Source organism: Sinocyclocheilus anshuiensis, unplaced genomic scaffold, assembly GCF_001515605.1.
Source record: "Sinocyclocheilus anshuiensis isolate Anshui unplaced genomic scaffold, SAMN03320099.WGS_v1.1 scaffold1251, whole genome shotgun sequence".
In the NCBI taxonomy this organism is placed as follows: domain Eukaryota; kingdom Metazoa; phylum Chordata; class Actinopteri; order Cypriniformes; family Cyprinidae; genus Sinocyclocheilus; species Sinocyclocheilus anshuiensis.
This window is the reverse complement of record NW_015539970.1, coordinates 697,831-722,770: the sequence shown is the minus strand read 5'-3', so window position 1 is coordinate 722,770 and position 24,940 is coordinate 697,831. Positions and strand designations below refer to the sequence as shown.

Here is a 24,940-nt window from a genome sequence, read left to right as displayed (position 1 = left end):
ACACAAACAAAACCAAATTAAACCCTGCGGCTCGTGACGATACATTGATGTGAAAAGACACGAAACGATCGGTCTGTGCAAGAAACTGAACAGTATTTATATCGTTTTTTACCTATGATCCACTGCAATGTCCAACTGTCCTGAGCGCGTTCTCGACAGCCGACCCGTGAGGCGTCTTCTTCTTCTTGCTTTACGGCGGATCGCAGACTTATAAGTGCATTACCGCCACCTATCTCTCAAACGGACCATTGACACTATCTACAATCTCAATAAGGAGTGTCAATGGTCCATTGCAAGAAGAAGAAGACGCCTCACGGGTCGGCTGTAGAGAACACGCTCAGGACAGTTGGACATTGCAGTGGATCATAGGTTAAAAAAACGATATAAATACTGTTCAGTTTCTTGCACAGACCGATCGTTTCGTGTCTTTTCACATCAAAGTATCGTCACAAGCCGCAGGGTTTAATTTGGTTGATTCCCATTCACTTCCATTATTAGACTGATAGACTGCAATGGTTTGAGTTAAAAATCTTCGTTTGTGTTCTACTGAAGAAACAAAGTCACCTACATCTTGGGTGCCCTGGGGGTAAGCAGATAAACATCCAATTTTCATTTTTGGGTGAACTAACCCTTTAACCTCCTAGTTAGTGATGGCCTCATGTGTTACGATTCAAACCAGTTTGGTGATATTCGAACAATGGAAATTAAAGAGCGCACAAAGAAGATTGTTTCAAGTGAGAACAGTTTTCGGATTTCCCCCCAAAAAACTGGTTTCCAATATCTCATTCACTCAAGCCACACAATACAGCGCTGCATCTTTTTCAGTCTTTTTAAGTCTTTTTAATGGTGTGACCAAACGCATTTGCGGCTCAGGCTCGGGTCTGTCGGAGGGAAGACAGCAGGAGTGGGAGCAGGTTGAGAGCGGGCCGGTGCTCCTGAATGCCCAGCGCCACCAGAGCCCCGGCCAGCATTGAGGTCACTTTGGGCAGCAAGGGAGGACGAGCCTCCATAACCTGCCAACATAGATAAAACACTCAGATTAAACCAAAGATGACACGATAACATGTTGTTTTTCAATCAGAGGGCCTCAGCAGATGTCCAAGGGGGCCGCAGGATGGCTTAAAGGGATAACTCACCCAAAAATGAACAGTCATTTACTCACCTTCAGGCTTTTCCAAACCTGTATGAGTTTCTTTCTTTTGTGGAACGTAAAAGAAGATATTTTGAAGAATGCTGGTAACCAAAGTTGCTGATATTATTTTATTTTTTCCATATTATGGAAGTAAACGGGACCAGCACCAACATTCTTCAAAATATCTTCGTGTTCATTAGAAAAAAAAAAAAGTAAATAATGACAGATTTTTAATTCTGGGGGGGTGAACTATCCCTTTAAGTGTACTTCAATTAATACATTATTATTAATATATGAATAATCATAATCTAAATTAAAGTGTTAAATTTTTTTAATGACAATATTTATTTCCTAATGCTCAATAACTATTGTTTTGATTGAAATACAGTTCTTAATATAATTAATTAATATAATAATAATAATTAATAATTAGTTCTTGAAACTTATGGAATCACAGAACTAATGTAATACCATTTATGTTAATTGTTTGAAAATAAGCTTTGTCATAAATATCATTTGAATTTTATGTTGGCCTTCAAGTCAAAAAGGTTGAGAAATACCGCAATTAAGTGACAAGCATTAAAGGTTATAATACTGGTTAACTCGACTTAACCATTTTTCTGATAACTTGGTTTTTTGGGTAGCTCTGACCACAGTAAAATCTCAATGTAAAATCTTGCTCCATATCTTCTGATTCTATGCGATTGTAAAGCATTTTTTCAGCTTTCAGTATCTCTTCAGTATCTCCTTTTTACAAACAAGTCTACTATATTTTAAATTAAGGGTGGTACTTCAAGTTTAGGGAACTTCCACTTTTAAACAAATCATTTCAAATAATGAGGCTGCACAAGAAATAATCCTTATTTGTCTGTTTGATTGAAAGAGCTGTACATTTTACAGCATTCTCTATATTTATCTGTTGGGGAGTAACTAGTTACATGTAAAGGAATTACATAATTTAATTACAAGATAAATGTTACTGTAATCAGTTACAGTTACTGAGAAAAAAATGTGTAATTAAATTACAGTTACTTATGAAAATGTTAACGATTACAAAGCGGGTTACATCTGAATATTTTCACACGCACACACCCATACACAGGTTTAATTGATTTCTTTCCCAAATTTCAGTGACTGCTCTAAAATATGAGACAGCAATGTTACAGAAGTTTAGTACACATTTATACGATAACTGTTTTATTTGCTAATTGGTTTTATGTATATGCTTTATTTTTTTAAGATTAACTGTTAGATGCATGTGTTTCCAGTAGGGCTGTGTATTGGCAAGAATCTGGCGATACGATACACATCACGATACAGGAGTTGCGATACGATATGTTGCAATACATTGTGATACTGTAAGCAAGGCGATATATTGGGATATTTCTTATTTTAGGAATAGGAGAATAGGATATAATTTTAGGAAAACTGTAATTTAGAACACACCACCATATGCAAACAATACATAAATAAATAAAAATTATTTAACCTGATATTTGATCTGCATTTGCAATAATCAGTCCCTGTAACATTCAAAGTTATTGAACCACTTTTTGTGCAGTACGAGTAGGGGGAAAAATTAAAGTGCTTGCAGGATCCTTTAGTTAAATCCGTATCACAAAGATCAGGGAGGCTTACCTGGAGATCTGGAGACGGTATGTACGCAGGGCCGCATTAAGACCGCACTGGGCCCCGGGGCTATGACTTAGTGCAGGGCCCCCATCACAATAATGAGATGGCTCGGGCCCCGGGGCTTCAGCCCCGCCTAGCCCAATGGTTAAAACGGCCCTGCATACAATGTAATAACCTTATACAGTCTATGGTAATAACTTTTTGATCTGAACAAAATAATTGCATCTGCTTAATATCAATGAAAAATAAAGTGCTTGCAGGATTCCTAATGAAAACAAAACAATTGTAAAATAAATACAGATGTTGAACATTCTCAGAACCTTTCCACTTGGATTTCACAGGTTTTTCAGTTTATATTTATGTTCCGCGTGGAATCGCCGAGGCCGTGACGCGAACACCGCCCCAACTGCACAAATCGCCCCCACCACGAGAGAAAGCTGCAGCCGCCCGCGCGAGGCTCTTCACACGGGACGTGGCAAGTGGCGGAACCGACGCGGCGCCCACGCCACGGCCCTGCGGTGGACGTTACCACAAAAGCCCAAATGACGCCACACTTCAGCTTTGTACACTGAAACAGGAACTGAGACAATTCTTTCATCCTCCATTACTAGCTGCGAACTATATTAACGCCAACATTAGTGCCCTAATGCTAGTATTTCCTGTCACTGTTTAAGTTCAGAGATGAAGACTGCCATCTAGCGGTCGGGATATAAAGTCAAAACGAATTTACAGAAATTTTGCATGATTTTTTTTTTTACAAAAAATATCGATATTCCGTTTTTGAGAAAGGATGCAGTATCGCCAAACAAAATATCGCGATACTCATGTGTATCGATATTTTCTTACACCCCTAGTTTCCAGTCATAGCTATGCAAAGACAAATAAAAAAAAACCAGTATCATGGCTATCAGACTATTTCTTGTTATGGTTTTGAATCTGTAAATAACCTCAGAATGATCTCAAAGTAAAAAGAGGTGCTAGTCTGATTTTGTGGAGGCTGTGCTTTAAAAATAAATTATAACCTTAATTCAAATGATGAAGGATTCTGAAAGTCTGACAGTAATCAGTGTTGAGTAAATGATGATCAGTTGAAAACATTCATTAGAAATTTAGAAAAGTAATCAAATGTAATTGGTTACATTAATAAAGTAATTCAAATAGTTACACTACTTATTAAATTTTAAATAGGGTAACTTGTAAGCTGTAACCTATTACATTTCCAAAGTAACCTTCCCAACACTGTTTATCTGTCAGGAATATAATATAAAGCTTGCTATCTTAATGTGACATTAGTCTTAACAGATTATCTGTGATAAAATCTATTTTTAGTCCTCTAGCTGTGTTCTGTTCCTCCTGATTATTTTCTTTTTCTTTGTATTTCACTATATTAATATGAAAAGACAACAAACACTGTGCAGATGTGGTCTGCTACTATTATCTCCAAATCCTCACTCACATCTCTTTCCTGGTTTTTCACACAGCGCTTTAAAACAAAACTGTTCCCCCTTTTTCACTTCTAATCCCCATCGGTTTACTGAAATAAATCTGGAAAATTCAACTTTTATCTGCTCAAAATGAGGGAAAGCACTCTGAAATATCCATCAGTGTTCCAGTTAATGAGGGGAAAGTTTTTATTAATAAAAAACAACAACATGCTGACACCAAACTCTTAAACAGGAGTGTAATATGATTCAGAAATTTCTTTTCACTGACACTTTCTTGGAAAATAATAAAAAAAAAAAACTATTTTTTTAAATTATTTTCCTATTTAATTTAAAAATGATATAGAAAACAAGGATTTAGTTGCAAGCAAACCTCACCTTTTCGACTTTATGCCGGTGTATTCGTCCATCAGAGCCAACATAGAAGGTGGATAATGCATCATATATTCTGAACAGAAAAAAATCATTAAGAAGACACAAAGACGAGCACAGAGCAAGGTTTTGATGACCGGTCACAGCATGTCTCACCTGTAGAGGTGGCTCTTGTCTTTCTTGTAGAAGAAGACCAGAATGGAGTGGAAGGGCAGGCCTTTGACTCTCCAGCGAGCTTTGATGGAGCTGTCTTCTGGATGCTTGGTCAGCTTCAGCACTTCCAGCTGAGCCTCCGCATAGTAACACTGACACATCAATCGCCAAAGCGTCAGCGTCAGCTGGTACACTACACGACCCCTTTAGAGATAGAAGAACAGGCATTATACCAGTCAGCCGTGCCATTTCAAATATACTGGTACTTTGGTAACAAGCCAAAACCAGCCATTCAATGGTAGTTTTGACTCATTTTGGAACATGAGGGTCACTACTGTCACTGTGTAATTAGCAAACAAAGCCACCAATCATTTGTTTTCCTCAAAACATATTTAGATCTAACCTTAAAACATTTTGCTTGCGAGACTTGTTTTTGCATTTGAAAACATTTTGCTTGGTAAAACTTTTTTTGACGTGCTTGCAGAAAATGCTTTGCAAGCAAAATGTTTTCCAACATAAAAGAAAAAGTTTTGAGAACAAATCTTGAAACATCAAAATGTCATGATGCAACAAACATGATTAATTTTGCCTGAAAAACATTTAATGTCTTTGAAAAAACATTGACAAAACATGAGGCAATCAAAACATCTCGAGGTAACAAAATTTGATCGTTTTGCTTGCAAAAACCTCAGCCAAAATTAAAATATTATCATATCAGTTTTGTAATTGTGTTGTTGACCTGTCTATTAGCTGTAAAGACAAGTTATCATTTTCTGAGTTTCCCACACCCATTTATTGGCAATATGTAACCAGCGGAGTTTGAACAACAACAGACGCAGGGATTCACTGACAGCTAGTATAACCTACTTTGAGGCCTAAAAACCAGTATAACATGCAACCCTCTACCTTGTTTTGGTGTTCAGAAGACCATTGATGAACTCAACATCTTCAGAGTATATGCTGTAGTCATGATTTTTCACAAAGAAACTGGGAAGCTGAAACACAATGTAGAACCTTAACAATTAGTCAAGATTACATTGCGATAACATTAATCAAAAATACAATCTGACAACAAAGGTCTCATAAGTGTAATATCTTTAGCTGGAGGCTGTAGGACTTCTATTCCCACAGCCTCCATATCAAGCAGTTTTTCTCCCATTCATTTTTCTACTAGTGGTCCATCCATCTTACCTCCACCCTCAGTTTTTCATGCATCAGGGCCAGTTTCTCTTCATTCTCCATGTCTCTCTGGCTGGAGCTCTTGTCCACTCTCTCAGTCTCAGCATGGCTGTAATGTGTGACATTGGGGGCCAGACAGAAGCTCTGCTCATCCTGTCCCTTTCCTGCTTCATCCACAATCTCCGAAACAGACTCCATCCCGGGGCAGTGAAAACAAAAGAAGCGAGATCCCAACGTAAAAGGCGCAGGGCATCCCTCGGCCTCAAACAGACTCCTGAAGGAGCCTCTCTCCATCAGCTGGTTTTCCTCAGTCCACACCTTTACGGTAACACTAATATCATCCTCTCTGCTCCCATCAACAGTGGTTAAAGGAAAAAGCAAGTCAAAGGGTCTGTTGAGTCCCAAAGCAAGGAGCTCGCTTAGTTTGGCCGGCCCGAGAAAGGGCACTTCCACCACGGTGTGCTGCTCATCGGTCTCTCCAGGTTTGAGCAAGACAGGCAAACTGATGGCCTCCTCCCATTCCTCCTCCTCTAGGCTGGCCGCTCTGTTCAGCTGGCATGCGTGGTGGAAGGGATGGGACAGGGATGGCTGCTTAATGGACAGGTAACGCAGACTGTTCGGAGGAGCCAAGGTCCATGATGCACTGCTCAGGGCCCTACAGTTTTCATTCAAGTGAAATTCGGTTGTCTACAAATCAGACAGAATCTGATTAGAGATCAGACAAGTATAATTGGTCAAAGCTTTTGATTTTAATTAATTAAATTAAATATAATCTGTAAAGTTGTGTAAAAAATGTAATATTCTTTACACTTTGAAAATATTTGGGTGTACAGATGTTAAAGGGATAGGTTACCTAAAAATAAAAATCACCCCATGATTTACTCACCCTTAAGCCAACCTAGGTCTTTCAGAAGAAAATAATCAGAGTTATATTAGAAAAAGTCCTGGCTCTTCTAAGCTTTATAATGGCAGTAAATGGTGGTAGATTTTGAAGGGGGGGTTGAATAAAGGCCTCCTGAAGCAACTTGATGCATTTGTGTAAGAAAAATATTTATATTTAAAAATGTACAAACCGCAATCAACGTGTCATACACGTGTTCACGAGTCATCGTGTGGATGATGTAGACATTTTTATGAGGGATGGATGCACTTGTTTGGGCTTCAAAATCTCGACCCCCATTCACTGCCATTATAAAGCCTGGAAGAGCCAGGACATTTTTTAATATTACTCCGATTGTATTCGTCTGAAAGAAGAAAGTCATATACACCTAGAATTGCTTGAGGGTGAGTAAATCATGGGCTAATTTTCATTTTTGGGTGAACTATCCCTTTAACCCTTATTTTCAAAATTGTTTTTAAATAAAATTTTCATGGTAAAAAGTGTTACAATGTGTATATTATATTATATTATATTATATTATATATACACTGATGATGTGTCCAAGGTCGTGCATCAGAAGATGTTTTCTGTGAACTTATATTATATTATATTATATTATATTATATTATATTATATTATATTATATTACGCCACACTTTTAAATCAATTAACAATAGGTGTTTACTAAAAGGTCAGCATTTGGTTTATGGTAGTTGCTTGTAATATCGTGCAGAAGTTTTTATTACTACTATAGTAAGTATGTGTTGCATGTAACAAGGACACTAAAATAAAGTGTTATCTATATTACACAATATTACATTATATTATATCATCTACAATAACAACTTTCAATTATTTTACAAAAGTTTTTTTTTTTTAATTACTACTATAGTAAGCACATTTAACTTAACATGGACACTAAAATAAAGTGCTACGATTTTGAAGGGGGGGTTGAATAAAGGCCTCCTGAAGCAACTTGATGCATTTGTGTAAGAAAAATATTTATATTTAAAAATGTACAAACCGCAATCAACGTGTCATACACGTGTTCACGAGTCATCGTGTGGATGATGTAGACATTTTTATGAGGGATGGATGCACTTGTTTGGGCTTCAAAATCTCGACCCCCATTCACTGCCATTATAAAGCCTGGAAGAGCCAGGACATTTTTTAATATTACTCCGATTGTATTCGTCTGAAAGAAGAAAGTCATATACACCTAGAATTGCTTGAGGGTGAGTAAATCATGGGCTAATTTTCATTTTTGGGTGAACTATCCCTTTAACCCTTATTTTCAAAATTGTTTTTAAATAAAATTTTCATGGTAAAAAGTGTTACAATGTGTACCTGACATAAATTCCAGCACTGTTTCGTCATCGGTTGCCTGCCGCCATGGTTCCTGACACACCCCACCCAAAGAGAGACACCCCCTCTGCACACAGCCATTCAAGTCAGGGTGCTGCGGTGACCTCGATGGAGTCTCAGTAAGATGACATCCTCAAGCTACTCAAAGAGGACCAAACGTGAACTCTGCCATCCACCGCTGCCTCTGATTACTCACTCATCCACAAAGAAGCGTCTGTCCTTCAAAACCTAACCTGGGCAAAAAAAACCAAAAACATTTAAATCACACTAACAAGATCTTCTTCATTACATTTATGAATTTTGCAGACATTTTTAAACAAAGCAACTCACAATGCATTCAAAGTCTACATTTTATCTTTATTTTGTGATCAGTTTTTGTTTCCAAGGAATCTAACTCGTGCCATTGCTAACATTGCTCTACTAGTTAAACTTCACTAACAATCAAACGTTTGAGGTTGATAAGATTTTTTTTGTTTGTTTTTAAAAGACGTCTCTTCATTTATTTGATCAAAAATACAGTTAAATCAGTAGTAGTGAAATATTATAATTTAAAATAAGTTTTCTATTGTAATCATTTATTCCCGTGATTCAAAGCTGTATGCATTACTCCAGTCTTCAGTGTCACATGATCCTTCAGAAATAATTTTAATATGCTGATTTGCTGCTTAAGAAACATTTCTTATCATCAATGTTGAAAACAGTTGAGCTGCTTAATATTATTTGTGGAAACTGTGATAGATCTACATATACAGTGGTGGCCAAAATGATTAGAACACTAGTATTTTCACCAGCTAAAAAATGGTTTGAAGTCAGTTATTTCTATCTTTTGTTGTAGTGTGCCAGCAGGAAATAACAGTTTACATTTCCAAACATTCGTTTTGCCATTAATTATAATAATCCAGTGAGATTTTTGTCTCTCAGCAGCTAAAAATGGTTTTAAGTCAGTTATTTCTATCTTTTGCTGGAGTGTGTCAGTAGGAAATATCAGTTTGCATTTCCAAACATTAATTTTGCCATTAATTGTAATAATCCAGTGAGATATTTGTCTGATAACAGCCAGTGCTCCACACAGAGATCTGATCTGATCTGATCATCGTCAGTCTGTCTGGAATAACATGAAGAAACAGAACAAACTGAGACAGACTCAATCCAGAAGAACTGAGGCAACGTCTCCAAGATGCTTCAAGAGACCTTCCTGCAAAGCTCCCTGAAAATTATGCGCAAGTGCACTTAGGGCAAAAGCTGCAAATGCAAAGGATGCTCACACCAACTGTTGATTTAATTCAGTTAATATAAGTTAATTGATAAAGAAAATCTATTTATGACATTATTTTTGACAGCATACTCATTTTACAGTATTTTTTACACAGGTGCCTAAAACTTTTAACAGTAACAGTAACTGTAGCTTTGCAGGTAGGTTTCTTGAGAAATAATTTTAATATGCTGATTTGCTGCTTAAGAAACATTTCTTATCATCAATGTTGAAAACAGTTGAGCTGCTTAATATTATTTGTGGAAACTGTGATAGATTGTTAATTGTTTCAGGAATCCTTGATAAATAGAAAGTTCAAAAGAACAGCATTTATTTGAAACATAAATCTGAGGCAACGTCTCCAAGATGCTTCAAGAGACCTTCCTGCAAAGCTCCCTGAAAATTATGCGCAAGTGCACTTAGGGCAAAAGCTGCAAATGCAAAGGATGCTCACACCAACTGTTGATTTAATTCAGTTAATATAAGTTAATTGATAAAGAAAATCTATTTATGACATTATTTTTGACAGCATACTCATTTTACAGTATTTTTTACACAGGTGCCTAAAACTTTTAACAGTAACAGTAACTGTAGCTTTGCAGGTAGGTTTCTTGATGTATATATTATATTATATTATATTATATTATATTATATTATATTATATTATATTATTTCTACAGCTTTTTCTTTGAAATCACTCGTTTCAGGCAGCGCCAGTGCAATACCTTTGGCGGCCTGAGTGAGGGCGTGGCGCTGTCGCGAACAGAGCTCCCGGCGTTTGAGTGTCTGTAGCAGTGCGCGGATAGGCCGCATGTGATGTGATGTGAGCTGACTGAGCTACAGTGCGCTCGTGAGCATTGTCAACTGTGAGACATCCCTGAGTCTCATTTAACATACCGTATTTTCATTCCTTGCGACAGAAAAGGTTTAGTAGAAAAATGCCGAAGAAGTCAAAAGATGTCGCTGAGTGGGAGGGTGATGATGAACCACAAACAGGTAAGATTATGCGTTTCTATTACACCACAGTCTGTTAATACGACATGAATATGTTTATTGAAAAAGTTTACATGATGACAACTCTGTTATTAATTGATTTTTGACAGAGGTTGTGATTTATTATATTGTGATTTATGATATTGTTGTTATATTTTTTGCTTATCCCATTAGCTTACGACAGAAGCGAGTTTATGGTGGTGCATTCATTGCATCACTTGATAAAATTTAAGACCATATTCGCTTTTTGATCCATGTTTCAACTAGGCCTGTCGCAATAATCAATATATCGACTTATCGCACAAATGCATTCAAAGTCTACATTTTATCTTTATTTTGTGATCAGTTTTTGTTTCCAAGGAATCTAACTCGTGCCATTGCTAACATTGCTCTACTAGTTAAACTTCACTAACAATCAAACGTTTGAGGTTGATAAGATTTTTTTTGTTTGTTTTTAAAAGACGTCTCTTCATTTATTTGATCAAAAATACAGTTAAATCAGTAGTAGTGAAATATTATAATTTAAAATAAGTTTTCTATTGTAATCATTTATTCCCGTGATTCAAAGCTGTATGCATTACTCCAGTCTTCAGTGTCACATGATCCTTCAGAAATAATTTTAATATGCTGATTTGCTGCTTAAGAAACATTTCTTATCATCAATGTTGAAAACAGTTGAGCTGCTTAATATTATTTGTGGAAACTGTGATAGATTGTTAATTGTTTCAGGAATCCTTGATAAATAGAAAGTTCAAAAGAACAGCATTTATTTGAAACATAAATCTTTTGTAATGTCATAAATGTCTTTATTGTCACTTTTGATCCCTTTAATACATTCTTGCTGATTAAAAATAATAATTTCTTTCCAAATTACTACAAAGTTTTGAATGGTAGTGTACAGGCACACCGTATTAGTCATAAGTGCAAAACTATTACAATGAACACACAAAAAAAATTAAGATCAGTAACATTTCAAAATAAAAAGATGATACATGGGCGAAACTACATTAAATAAATATTACTTTTCCATCTCAGGTGAGAGATTAACTCTAGTGCTGCAGGAGCATATGACCTACATTACTGCCAGACAAAGGCAGAAGGAAAAGGTACACAAGCTATGCGGTGTCAAACCTAGTGAGCTGCCTACCTAGACAGCATTTTGGCCATCATAGGTGTGTGCAACACATTTAGATGTCCAACAATGCTGTCTGAGCAGGCAGCTCACTAAAGAGTGAGAGTGGCAGCAACAACTGTGAGGCAGAAAAAGGGCAAAAGCTGACAGTGTCAAAAAAACCTAGTAAATTACCAACATAAATAGCATTTTGGTAGCTATGATGATGGCCGTGCTGCATTTCTGGATGCACAAAAATGCTAACAAGACCTTAATTCATAAATATATAATAAAAAAAGAAAGGGTGGAAGTGTGTAATAAATTGCTTAACCATCCGTTCGAATTAAATTAAGCCTTGTATCCACGTTTTAGATTAGACAAATATTTCATATTTACAGTAGGGCAGTATTTACAGTGATCAGACGCAGCCTGACACATGATGCCCATCACGCTTTGGTCACACTTTTCAAATCAACACTTTCACTCTGAGCTGACAACCTAACAAATACTACCAATTCATTCCGAAACAAAGTAAACGATTAAAAAAAGATAGGGCTTCTGCTGAAAGCGATCAAGAATCATAGGTTTCCTGTGTGATTAGGTTGGACACATAACTTAATAGTTAGTCTGTCAAGTCTTCATATCGATACATGCCAGTCGTTTGCTAGCTGTCCTGCTTGTAAACATGAGATGCATACCTGTCCACCCTGAATCTGATGAAATGCTGTGGACCGTCAGCTCACTGTGCAGAGATGCGAGAGTGTATCCAAATCTGATTGACGCAAATTTCTGTGTGATTTAGAAAGAATATGAATCTGCTGTTAACGTTACACAAATGTCACTCTCCTAATGTCCTTGCCCAGAGCCAGTCTACGCAACTGCGCATGCGTCCATCGCCTTCTAGAAGCGGGATCTGCCCGTTACAGCGGCATCCAGCGGCGAACGCGACCTACTGCAAGACGCTCACGCCCCTTATTAACCATGGCGACCTTCTCTTTTCAAAATAAAAGTCTTAAACACACGGTCTACATTGTCATGAAAGAGCCATGGATAGGACTCAAATTTAATTGAATTTAATTGTATTTATATATATTATTACATATTAATATATTCATATTATATTATATTATATTATATTATAGTATATTATAATATTGTTGTTATATTTTTTGCTTATCCCATTAGCTTACGACAGAAGCGAGTTTATGGTGGTGCATTCATTGCATCACTTGATAAAATTTAAGACCATATTCGCTTTTTGATCCATGTTTCAACTAGGCCTGTCGCAATAATCAATATATCGACTTATCGCACAATATATGTCCATGACCTCAATCATTTTTGGTGACGCAATATGTCGCCCATTATATTTACTTAAACATTAATGTCACCATGTTTTGTACATTCCACTTGCGCCTGTGTGTTTTGCAGCTTCTCGTACATAACGTGGTGTAGTCATGAGGTGCTTGTTCAAATTAAAAAATGCTTCTACAAACAAAGTTTCATCTGCAGATATGGCCTTGTTTAGGGATCTGTGCCTTTATGTATACGGACATCTGACTGCTAAGTTTTTATTTTTTATTTTTTTACATTTTTTTTTATTATGCATCCATTTACAACAAACAAACAAGGTACATAAACACATCACATAATCTAACAACACGTGAACAGCCTTAGGTTGAGCATAACCAGTGATAAACAAGATCACAATAAACCAATAATAAAGAAGAAAATAAAATAAAATAAATAGAACAAATAAAACAAACCAAAAGGGGCTTTTTACATTAGTTTATACATGCCCCAAAAATGAAAACAATTTGAGAGCTTTCTTGTTTTTAACCAATTCTAAAGATTTGCACTAAATTTTAACCTCATTCATCCACTGGTTAAAGTTGGGTTTAGATTACATCTGACTGCTAAGCATTGATTGTGTTTTTCAGCAATAGTGTGCACCCTTAATTTACAGAGAAATGAAGGTCCGGGAAAAATCTGTAGATGGAAAAATCTCCATACAAGTTCTTTGTGCATTTTTCTCTTTTTTTACTTGTTACTTTGCACTTTTTGTTAGAAAATGTTTATTTACTATTTATTCAAGTTTTGTAAGGTATCTAATATTTTGATACTTCATTTCCATAATCTAAATATTCTTAAGAATCAAAAGTTTATTGTCATTTGGAAGTGTGTAGGCCTTCTTGCATTATTATGCTGTTACATTATGATTATATATTCAGTGGCATAAAATGGTGTTTAAAATGACAATAATATTGCTTATCACAATTATTTCTGGGGCAATATATCGCACAACAAAAAGATGTTATCGTGGCAGGCCTAGATTCAACTGCGCAAGTTTTAAATGCTGATATAGCGGTTGTTTCAAAACCTAGTGAGCTGCCTACCTAGACAGCATTTTTTTGGGGGGGGAACGTTCCTGTGCTGCCAAAAAATGCTGTCTCGGTAGTCAGCTCACTAGGTTTTTTGAGAAAGCTGTTGTTTTAAACCTATACACAAACCATTCTTTCTGTGGCATTGTCATTTGAGTCTGTTTAGTGTGTTTGAGTGTATTTCTGTCTACAAAAGTGCTTAACATAATCATTTTTCTTTGTTTAGAAAAAAATGTCAAAAAAGGAAAGAAGGATAAGAGGGGGAAGAAGAGTGTAAGTTTTTATTTGTGTTAATTCATGACTGTGATTTGTTATAACTTTCATTATAAGCATTATGCTTGAACTCAAGAGTTCATTCAAGTTCGAACAAATGTAAAAAAAAAATCCGAACTATTTTTATCTAAGCATTATCTGATGTTTAATTTTTAGTTACTCTTATTAATATGTAATTAAAATGTGTTTAATAATATTTCCTGAGTTGCACCAGCTCTAACAGAACCAAACACGATTGCAAAAATAATAATAAATACATTTTCAAAACCAATACCTCTGACTGACATCAGAATTGTTTTATGCATATTTCTGTATTTTTATATTTTTATTTTTATCTTGACAGTTTTTTGAGGAGCTGGCATCAGATACTAAACCAGAAAAAGTAGAAGAACCACCAGTGAAAGAGGCACAAGGGAAACAGGTGCATTATTTGAATTAATTCCAATGTTTATAAATATAAAAATATATTTGGTTACACTTTATTTTAAGGTGTCATTGTTACAGTGTAATTATATATTTCAGTACTGAGTATTAATTAACTACATGTACTTACTATATGGTTAGGGTTTGGCTTAGGGTTACTCGCATGTAATTATGCATAAATTATTGTTATTATAATAGTACATTTAACATGTGTAACATGGACACCTTAAAATAAAGTGTTACCATATATTTAATTAAATTTAAAGTACATTTAATTGCAGTCAAATATGTTATGTTTTTGGATTGCGTTTTCATTTGCCGTTAGCCTCAGAACAAAAAGAAAGACAAGCGGAAAGGGAAACCAGGAGACGATGAGGATGATGATGATGATGCAGAGGTCATGCAGCGCCTCAAGAAACTGTCAGTCCAGCCCAGTGATGAAGATGAAGAAGAGGAAGAGGGTAATGTCATAAACTTGGTTTGTGCCAGTATGTCACACATCACACCACATATTTAACATCATGGTTTATTTTTGTTTTGCAGTAGTTGCTCCAGTCAAAGGAGGAAAGAAAAACAAAGTGAGTTGCTTTGATATACTATGCGGTACTTCTCTTCACTGGGATGCACTTTGTGGACAGAATAATTTTCCTCCTGCTGCACAGTGTATAGAACAGTGCAATTTAAGTCATGTGATCCGATCCACAGAGCTTTGATTTTTATATATATATTTTTTGTCCTTCTCTTTCTGTCAGGGTGGCAACATATTTGCTGCTCTGAGTCAGGGGCAAAGTGATGACGATGAAGAGGATGCAGGCGATGATGACGATGTTGATGAGAAACCCCAAAGCAAGAAGAGCTCAAAGGTGCGTGCTTCCCGTTTCAGTGTCAGTCATTATGTATCGGGTTTAGTTTATATGTACATGTATAGACTTATATACACATACATGAAATAAACATAAACGTATGTTTAGTTTTATGGGAAATTAGTCAGTTTTATTTATATAATGCTTTATACATTACAGTTAAATCAGATCAGTGTATCACAAATATTAGTTTCATATCCATGGAATTTATTTTATTATTTTTTTAGATTTCAGGTTAAAATTGATATGCATTATATGTTTATATAAGTAGTTTATTATCTTTCGTCAATGTTTACCCTCACTAGTTAGTTTTAAAATAACAAAGTACAAATATACCACGTAGGCTCTAAATTAATATTAAGCACTAAAATGAATTTGTAGCAAATAGTAACTAATTGAATTGGCAAAATGCTGTTTGAAATAGTTTCATATGGAGTATAAGTAGTTTTTCTGAAACTTTATAAGAATAAGAATTTACGATTTAAATTGCTGCTATAAACTGCTAAACTACTACTATTTTCTAGTAAAGAGAAATTGCATGGACGACATTGTTAAATTCATATTTACATATTGTTTCAATAGTTTTAGTGGCTGTCTGTACTATCGCTGTTCATGATATTATCTTTACAGCATCATCAGATTTCATATACCTAACCAACAGTACATATGCATCACACACCACATAACTCATCCTCTGTAATATTGTGTTTATTCCTCTTTCAGTCCCATTCCAGCCAATCCCACATGTCCTCTCTCTCTCTCTCTCTCTCTCTCTCTTCATGACATTCCCAGTGCAATTCATTCCATTTGCATTAATTCTTTTCTTTTCCAGATCAGTGCCAGTGCACTCATTGTTTCAGACATTAAAAGTGAAGTTTCTTAATGGATTCATGTAATATTGCCACTCATCCGTCATCCGTCTTAATTCAGGCTGATTCATGTCATTTATCATTTCAAATCATTCCAGTAATCAAGATTGCATGCAGTCACATTGTTTGTTATACAGAAGGGAAGAACATATTGGGCTGCATTTTGAATATTTCTACATTCATAAGCACATGTGCCTGTTTCTGTACGTGTATGTATGTGATTCAGGAAGTTGAGAAGGTAACCAAGGGCAAGAAAAAAGATAAGGCTAAACCTAAGATAATAAAGGTGGGTACATGGGATTGTTTCTTTATATTCTTATTCACTATTTTCTTTCTTCCAAATTCACATCTTCTGTCTTTCTCCCACCTTGCAGTTTTGTTTCTTTATTGCTACACGGAAGTGCTTCGCTCATCATGGAAACTAACCCTTTTCTGTACATTCCAGTCTGTCTTACTAACACTATGTCTGATTGGTGAGCGGTGCTCTGATTTTTCCTCCAGGATCTTTGGTTTACTCTCTTCTCTCAAACACAGGAAGCCTCAGAGGAGGAAAAAGATGAAGAGATGGAGAAGAAAGATGAGAATGAAAAGAAAGGAGGGAAGAAGGGCAAGAAAGCCGCTGCTAAACCATCTAAGGTGTGTGACTCAGGTTTTGATGGATACGATTTGTTTTGAAAAGCCAGTAAAAAAAATTCCAAGTGTGTGCAACCTAAAGGGCATCTTAATGTTGACAGGAGGAAGATGAAATTGAAGAGAAAGAACAGGAGAAGTCTCAGAAGAAAGGCAAGAAGGAACAGCCCAAGGTCAGATTAAGATATTTTTGTATGTTTATGTACGTATTTATGCATTAAAATGTGCGTACACACTCTTCGTGATTTGGAATCTCGCTTAAGATGACAGAGTTGAGTAATATTACCGTTTCATTTTAAAATGTTATTTATTCCTGTGATGCAAAGCTGAATTTTCAGCATCGTTACTCCAGTCTTCAGTGTCACACGATCCTTCAGAAATCATTCTAATATGCTGATTTGCTGCTCAAAAAGTTTTTATATTATTATTATGTATTATATTATTGGAAGCTGTTGTGCCGCTTAATATTTTTGTAGACTCCATGATACTTTTTTTGATGAATAGAAAGTTCAAAATAACAGTATTTATTTGAAATATAAATGATTTGCAACATTATAAAAGTCTTTACTGTCACTTTTGATTAATAAAAGTAAGAGAGAAAGTCAGCGCATGGTGAATGAAAATAAGTATTGTAGTAAAATGTTTGTCATAGTGTCTTTTCTGTGATTTTAAGAAAGGGAAGCCTGCTCGCCCTCCTCCTAGTGATGATGATGATGATGAAGATGAAGAAGAGGAGGAAAAGAGTGATGAAAATGACACAATGATGGTACAACAATTTTCTCTTTTTGTATTCCAAATATTCATAATTTCCAAGTGTTCATTCATCCACTTTCTATCTCTTTGTCCTTATTTTCTTGATATCCTGCTTCCTGTCCCGTAGAGTGCCGAGGATGCCCTCGCAGCTGAGCAGGCCAAAGAGAAACAAGAGGACGACCCTTTTGCTAACTTGAGTAAAAAAGAGAAGAAGAAGAAAAAGAAAAAGGTAGCGTATGCAAATTTTGAATACTCTAATGTATTTTATAGAGGTGTTATTTTTATATTATTTATATATTCTTGTAGTATTTATTTATATTTTGAATTACCTTTTTTTTTTTAATATATTCATTTTGATTTTAGTTTTCATGTTTTTGCAATGTGCTTTTGTCATTTTTTTTTACCGGTTTTTTATATTTCTAATTAGTTTTAGTTTTATTCAGTGTAATTTGAGTACAACTTATTCTTAAGATTATTTGGTTGCAGTTAGTTTCCAAGGCAATGTTTCTAATCTTTAAGGTTTTCTAATCTAATATGTACAAGCGTGGCCAAAAGTTTTGGCAGTGACATTAATTTTGTGTTTTGTAAAGTTTGCGGCTTCAGTATTTGTAGATTATTTTTCCACATGTGTCTATGGTATACTGAAAATCATAAGTTTTAAAGGCTTTTATTGGCAAAAATATATAATGAGTCAATATTTACAGTGTTGACCCTTGTTCTTCATAACCGCTGTAATTCGCTCTGGCATGCTGGATATCAGCTTCTGGGCCAAATCCTGACTGATGGCGATCCACTCTTGCCTTATTATTTCTCGGATTTGATCACAATTTGTGGGCTTCTGCTTGTCCACTCGCCTTTTGAGGACTGACCACAGGTTCTCTATGGGACTGAGATCTGGGGAGTTGCCTGGCCACGGATCCAAAATTTCAATGTAATGATCTTCGAGCCACTTCTTTATCACTCTGGCTTTGTGACATGGTGCTCTAACATGCTGGAAAATGCACGGATCATCACCAAATTATTCATGGATCGTTGGAAGTCGTCGCTATTGCAGGACGTTTTGATACCATTCTTTATTCATGGCAGTGTTTTTGGGCAGAATTATGAGAGAGCCCACTCCCTTGGTTGAAAAGCAACCCCACACATGGATGGTCTCAGGATGCTTCACTGTTGGCACAACACAGTACTCATGGTAGCGTTCACCTTTTCTTTTTCAAAACAATCGATTCTTCTTGACACCAGACCGTTGTCCAAAAGTCTTGGCCTCACTGTGCATGCAGATGCTCTCTCACCAACCTGCTGCCATTCCTGAGCAAGCTCTGCACTGCTGGTGACATGATTCTGTAGCTTAGGGATCGGCGATACCTCTTATTTTATTTTCAATTCGTTACCGATAGTTTCAAGCCCAGTATCGTCAATATCGATACTGATACTTCTAAACTAAACTGATCTTTTAATTTATTAAAAGAATATAATCAGTAATTATACTCACTTAATATTAGATTTTAAAGCCACGTTTTTAACATTTCATAGGCCTTTTTTTGTCAGAAATAAAATATACTATAATTGTATTTTTGCCCTTTACTGGAGCAGTAACCTCAAAGGTGCACCTATACCCCTAAAAGGCAGCATATTAGTACCATACAAGTATGCATGCTTTAAGGGTAGATAAGTTACAAAGGTGCACCTTTGAGGGTACCTCATGAAAAATAAACATGGTGTTACTGGTAAGTGCTAAAAGTGCTAACATGGTAAGTACTAAAATGTATAATTATTATTATTACCATGGTAAATTTGTGGTTACTGCAGTTATACTACAAATACTGTGGTAAACAAATACTGTAGTACAAATACTGTGGTAAAACCACTCGTTTTTAAAAGGCTGCCAGGCTGTTGTACCCCTAAAGGTGAAACTTTAGCATATTTTTTTTTCTGGCAGATTTATTAACAGCAATTACAGAACATAACACAATCCATTTGAACTTTTAACAACCAGTTTAAATAAATGTACTTGCACAAACTAGCCAATTTAAAATAAATATTACATGTGCACAAAAGTTTGGGGTCAGTAAGATTTTTTTTTTTTTTTTTTTGAAGTCTCATGCACACCAAGGCTGCACTTATTTGAAAAAAAAAAAAACAAGTAGTAAAAGCAGCAATATTGTGAAATATAACAACACATGATCCTTCAGAAATCATTCTAATATAATTTGCTGCTCAAGAAACATTTATTATTATTGCTGCTTCATATTTGTGTGGAAACCGTGATGCATTTTTCAGAATAAATTTTATATATAGTAACAATGGCAGTGGTTTCTTAAGATCTACTTATGCTTCTGATCAGGGCTGGATTGGTAATCGGGCATACCAGGCATTTCCCCGGTGGGCCGACGCACTTAAGGGGCCGACAGAATGTTGGCTGCGATATAACAAAGAGTGAAAAATTTAAGGGGGTCTGAATACTTTCCGTACCCACTGTATATAAATGGTGGTGGGCTGCCTGGACCAAAAAATGCCTGGGCTGATTTTTTGTCCCAGTCCAGCCCTGCTTTTGGGAAACGCAGCCCTATTTGAACAAGCACTGTGAGCCATGCGTCAGTCTGTGATTGATAGGTTCTGTCTTTCAGCATTTGCGTGTGTTCCGCTGAGCAGGAGAAATAGTTCTATCCAACACAATTGTTCGCTAATGTAGTCTATTTTTCCACTTAGAAGCTTATTTTATGCACCGAATTTCTTGATAAATAAATAAAATTAATTGTTAAAAAATGCACTTTAGAATCGATATTTTTGTGAGGATCGGTCCTTTCGATACAACATCAGTATCGAAAGTATTGATACTTAAGGATCGATCCGCCCATCCCTACCCCTAGTAGCGGACTCCTCAGGAGGAGACGGTCCTGGCACTTGCTTGACACTCTGGGACGTCCTGAAGACTTCTTCACTGCAGTCGAACCTCTCTCCTTGAAGTTCTTGATGATCCGGTAAATGGTTCTTTCAGGTGCAGTATTCTTTGTAGCAATTTCCTTGCATGTGAGGCCATTTTGATGCAAAGCGATGATGGCTGCACGTGTTTCTTTGGAGGTATCCATTGCTAACAAGAACACAATGATTGGAAGTGCTTCTTCCCTCCTTTTATAGCAATCAGTCTGATCTTACAATCTAATTAGTATGAAAGTGATTTTACCAGACTAGTACTCATTCACACTTTCACATGTGCTGCTGATATGATTAGTCGGTTAATGTTAGCTGGTCATTTTGTGTCAGGATCAAAAAAAAAAAAAAAAACATTTTTTTGTGATAAGCTAATTTTTTTGGCCAATGAAGCTTTTAGGAATTATTTAAAATGCATCTGATCACTCTACACAATAATCTAGAAACAATGTGAATAAGCACCACAACAGCTTAAGCAGCAAACTTTGCAAAACACAAAATGTATGTCACTGCCAAAACTTTTGGCCATGAGTGTATATTTCAATTTTTTTTAAATAACCAAATAATAGTTTTAGTTGACAATAGCAACACTGATTGTAGACACTTCCTCTTGTGCTGTGCAGATGGAGTATGAGCGGCAGGTGGCTAGTGTTCGAGCTCAGAACGCCATCGAGGGAGACTTCTCCGTCTCTCAGGCTGAGCTGTCCTCTCGACAGGCCATGCTGGAAAACGCTTCAGACATCAAGGTTAGACAAATGGGAGATGATTGAGACATTTGAAAACACCGAGTACTATGTACTAATTTCTGTTATATGTTTATAGTTGGAAAGATTCAGCATTTCAGCCCATGGTAAAGAGCTGTTTGTTAACGCAGACCTTCTGATTGTTGCTGGGAGACGATACGGTCTGGTTGGACCAAATGGGTGGGTTGATGGTTTAAATTTGACATTACTACATTGCACATAAGGAAATGTAATGATTGTAAAACCTGTTTCCATACTCCTGTTTGAATCAGGAAAGGGAAGACCACTCTACTAAAGCACATTGCCAACAGAGCTCTAAGCATTCCTCCCAATATTGATGTGCTGCTTTGCGAGCAAGGTACAGTACAACCCAGTGATATTTTAGTATAATCAAGATACTATTATAGGTTTTATTAATATATATATACATATATATATATATATATATGTGTGTATATATATAAATATATATATATATATATATATATATATATATTTTTTTCTTTTTTTTTCATTTTAATTTTAGTTAATATTTTAGTAATTTTGTTGTGTTTGTAATTTTTATTGTCTTTTTTTATACATGTTGAGATTTGGATTTATACATTTTTATTTCATTTTTAGTTATGTAAGTACATCAAGTTAAACTAAACTAGATAAAATAAAATAAGTTTACTTTTTTATATTTATTTCACTTAATGTTTCTTTTTTTTATTCAAGTGACAAAATGTTTTTATAGTTTTAGTTAGTAGCTATAATAAACTGTTCCCAATTTTTTTATCCTCACTATTTGAGCAGTCAAATATAATACATTGAATCCAGCTGTACGGGTCCCTGACTTCTCTCTCTTTGTCGTTCCTCAGAGGTGATGGCGGACGACACTCCTGCAGTTCAGGCGGTGCTGAAGGCCGACACGCGCAGACTGAAGCTCCTGGAGGAGGAACGGCAGCTACAGAGTCGGCTGGAGAAAGGAGACGACAGCGTGTCTGAGAGACTCGACAAGGTCAGATGAGAGCAGCTCGCTGAGGCCCTCTAAATATGCTGATCCATGGAGTAGTCGAAGATAACGGTGTGTGTGTGTCATTCGCAGGTTTATGAGGAGTTGAGGGCGATTGGAGCAGCGGCAGCGGAGGCTAAAGCTCGTAGGATCTTGGCTGGTCTGTCTTTCACTCCAGAGATGCAGAACAGACCCACTAAGAAGTTCTCTGGTGGTTGGAGGATGAGAGTGTCCCTGGCTAGGTGGGCACAATGAGGAAGATACATTAATTTATTAATTAATTTTATGAATGTAAAATAAAATCTGTTCTGACATGAGAAAATGATTGTCTTCCTCCCAGAGCACTGTTCATGGAGCCCACGCTGCTGATGTTGGATGAGCCCACTAACCACTTGGACCTTAACGCTGTCATATGGCTTAACAAGTAATTACTTTTTCCTTTAAGCGATACTATTTAGGAAACAAACCCATCTAGTTGATGTATTTACATTTCATGCTAATTATAAATAGCCTACTTTCAAATGTTCCCAGTTGATGGTGTGTTTTGATTGTATTAAGGGGAGGTCACACAGTGATTGCATCACTAAAGATTGTCAGGCTCCTGTGTTTTTAATCTTGCTGCTGCATGTTCAGTAGAAAAAAAGTCGCACCTTTGTGCTATATTCTTCCGACGAATCACCATTTCATATTTTCTCCTTTAGCTACTTACAGAGCTGGAAGAAAACGCTTCTAATTGTGTCCCACGACCAGAGTTTCTTAGATGACGTCTGTACAGATATCATTCACCTGGACAACCAGAAACTCTACTACTACAGGGGCAACTACCGTGAGTTTCGTTTCTGTACAGCAACACAGATGAAATCTTATGAAAGACCTTTAATCATCTTACTGTATTTTATGTTTGCTTGATGTCTCCTAGTGACGTTTAAGAAGATGTACGTACAGAAACAGAAAGAACTCCTGAAGCAGTATGAGAAACAAGAGAAAAAGCTCAAAGACCTGAAGGCTGGAGGAAAATCCACCAAACAAGCTGTAAGTCCTTGACTTTTTCTCGATTTTGTCACAGTCCTAGTCTTCTCAAACCCTTCCACTCATTCTCCATCATTCATTTTCAGGAGAAACAGACGAAAGAGGCCCTGACGAGGAAACAGCAGAAGGGAAAGAAGAGCCACCGTGAGGAGGAGAGCCGTGAGGCCACAGAGCTCCTCAAGAGACCAAGAGAATATACCGTCAAATTCACCTTCCCTGACCCTCCTCCGCTCTCACCGCCAATTCTCGGCCTGCACAGTAAGTCTTTTATGACTTTTGCTCATTGTGGCTTCTTATTTTTATCAGACTTGTTGGGTGATTGATGACCAGTTTGGTTTATTTTTTCTTTCAATCCCAGGTGTTGACTTTGGTTATGAAGGCCAGAAGCCTCTGTTCAAAAATGTGGACTTTGGTATAGACATGGAGTCCAGGGGTAAGTCACACATGTCTGTAAAATCATGACTAGTAGTTTAATTATGGTGAAAAATATACACAAGGAAATGCTGTTAATTTTCTCTGTTTCAGTATGCATTGTTGGGCCCAATGGAGTTGGAAAAAGTACACTGCTCCTGCTTTTGACTGGAAAATTAAATCCTGTAAGTACCGGTTATCTTTATTAAGTATTCATATTTGCTAACAAAAATGCTTTTATATCAATAAAAATCATTGTGTACTCATTTTTTTCCTCATGTTTGTTGATTTGTTTCCTTCATGGCGTTAATTATGAGGCTTTTTCATTTTAGATAAAAGGAGAGATGAGGAAGAACCATCGATTGGTAGGGCAGATGTTTAAAATCATTCTTTTTATTTTACCTTTACCTGACTTTGGGTAATTGGTTCATTCTTCTGCCTCTGCCTGTAGAAAGTAGGTTTCTTCAACCAGCAGTATGCTGATCAGCTGAACATGGAAGAGTCTCCCACAGAGTACCTCCAGAGGAACTTCAACCTCCAATACCAGGACGCCAGGAAGTGCCTGGGTCGCTTTGGCTTAGAGAGCCACGCACACACCATCCAGATCTCCAAACTGTCTGGTAAGCACTATCAGTGTTAATTTCATTGACGAATAATTTTCGTCAATTAAATTTTTTTCACCGACGACAACGAGACAATAACGAACTAAAACTCTTTTTAAATGACAAAAACTACGACGTAAATCTATTGACATTTTCATCAACGAATAAAAACGAGACGAAAATGTTAGGGAGGGACGATTTGGTAAGAGATTCATTCAGAACTAATCTGCTGCGTGGTTCGGAGGTTAGATGTGTACATATGAACCGGCGGGACATAAGCTAACATACACTCTTGCTGCACGTCGCATAAAACATTAAAAAATGTCAATATGTGGGAGTAAGAGAAGAGCAGACATATAGATAAATCTGACGACGCAAGAGAGAACTCAATTCGGTCCGGTTTTCTGAGCGCAGACACTGAAGCATACACACACAGAAAGCTCGTCTCACAGTGCGCGAGTAGCTACTCTTTCACGTCGCATGAACGGAGAATTACACACAAAATGATGTCGAATTATCCGTTTTGA

At 36.4% G+C, this 24,940-nt stretch overlaps 2 protein-coding genes across 6 annotated transcripts in view; one reads left to right on the top strand and one right to left on the bottom strand.

Annotated features, from left to right (window-relative positions):
* Positions 1–833: 833 nt before the first annotated feature.
* On the bottom strand, positions 834–12,443 carry LOC107687086 (uncharacterized). Of its 4 annotated transcripts, none has more exons than XM_016484259.1 (7): positions 12,210–12,443; positions 8,138–8,422; positions 5,923–6,597; positions 5,638–5,726; positions 4,735–4,935; positions 4,585–4,654; positions 834–1,013 (listed from the first exon to the last, which is right to left on the bottom strand). In XM_016484259.1, exons 2-7 carry the CDS (start codon positions 8,234–8,236, stop codon positions 870–872), a joined length of 1,278 nt encoding a protein of 425 aa, XP_016339745.1. In that variant the 5' UTR covers positions 8,237–8,422; positions 12,210–12,443; the 3' UTR covers positions 834–869. The 4 variants fall into 4 exon arrangements, with proteins under 4 accessions (XP_016339745.1, XP_016339742.1, XP_016339744.1 ...); XM_016484256.1 differs by having other exon boundaries at positions 8,138–8,388; XM_016484258.1 differs by having other exon boundaries at positions 8,138–8,383.
* The window catches only part of LOC107687077 (ATP-binding cassette sub-family F member 1-like), a 19,307-nt gene continuing 4,541 nt past the window's right edge, over positions 10,175–24,940 (top strand). Inside the window, exons 1-24 of one of the 2 annotated variants that reach the window (XM_016484236.1) lie at positions 10,175–10,403; positions 14,119–14,165; positions 14,509–14,586; positions 14,914–15,049; positions 15,135–15,166; positions 15,341–15,451; positions 16,547–16,606; positions 16,855–16,956; positions 17,055–17,123; positions 17,624–17,716; positions 17,831–17,932; positions 21,258–21,380; positions 21,457–21,557; positions 21,650–21,735; positions 22,238–22,377; positions 22,465–22,613; positions 22,712–22,795; positions 23,073–23,197; positions 23,291–23,403; positions 23,487–23,658; positions 23,759–23,833; positions 23,926–23,996; positions 24,144–24,176; positions 24,263–24,431. In XM_016484236.1, the coding sequence (XP_016339722.1) occupies positions 10,346–10,403; positions 14,119–14,165; positions 14,509–14,586; positions 14,914–15,049; positions 15,135–15,166; positions 15,341–15,451; positions 16,547–16,606; positions 16,855–16,956; positions 17,055–17,123; positions 17,624–17,716; positions 17,831–17,932; positions 21,258–21,380; positions 21,457–21,557; positions 21,650–21,735; positions 22,238–22,377; positions 22,465–22,613; positions 22,712–22,795; positions 23,073–23,197; positions 23,291–23,403; positions 23,487–23,658; positions 23,759–23,833; positions 23,926–23,996; positions 24,144–24,176; positions 24,263–24,431 (2,329 nt within the window). In that variant the 5' untranslated portion in view covers positions 10,175–10,345. Of the gene's footprint in view, positions 10,404–14,118; positions 14,166–14,508; positions 14,587–14,913; positions 15,050–15,131; positions 15,167–15,340; positions 15,452–16,546; positions 16,607–16,854; positions 16,957–17,054; positions 17,124–17,623; positions 17,717–17,830; positions 17,933–21,257; positions 21,381–21,456; positions 21,558–21,649; positions 21,736–22,237; positions 22,378–22,464; positions 22,614–22,711; positions 22,796–23,072; positions 23,198–23,290; positions 23,404–23,486; positions 23,659–23,758; positions 23,834–23,925; positions 23,997–24,143; positions 24,177–24,262; positions 24,432–24,940 lie in introns of both variants that reach the window. The other variant, XM_016484235.1, reaches the window with a different exon arrangement.

Excerpts from the sequence above, each read along its gene's own strand:
- LOC107687086 (XM_016484259.1), bottom strand. The coding sequence starts at position 8,236 with ATGGCTGTGTGCAGAGGGGGTGTCTCTCTTTGGGTGGGGTGTGTCAGG. Across the intron at positions 6,598-8,137 it reads AGTGCTGGAATTTATGTCAG|ACAACCGAATTTCACTTGAA; the intron begins GTACACATTGTA and ends TCTGATTTGTAG. Across the intron at positions 4,936-5,637 it reads CTTCTGAACACCAAAACAAG|GGGTCGTGTAGTGTACCAGC; the intron begins GTAGAGGGTTGC and ends CTATCTCTAAAG.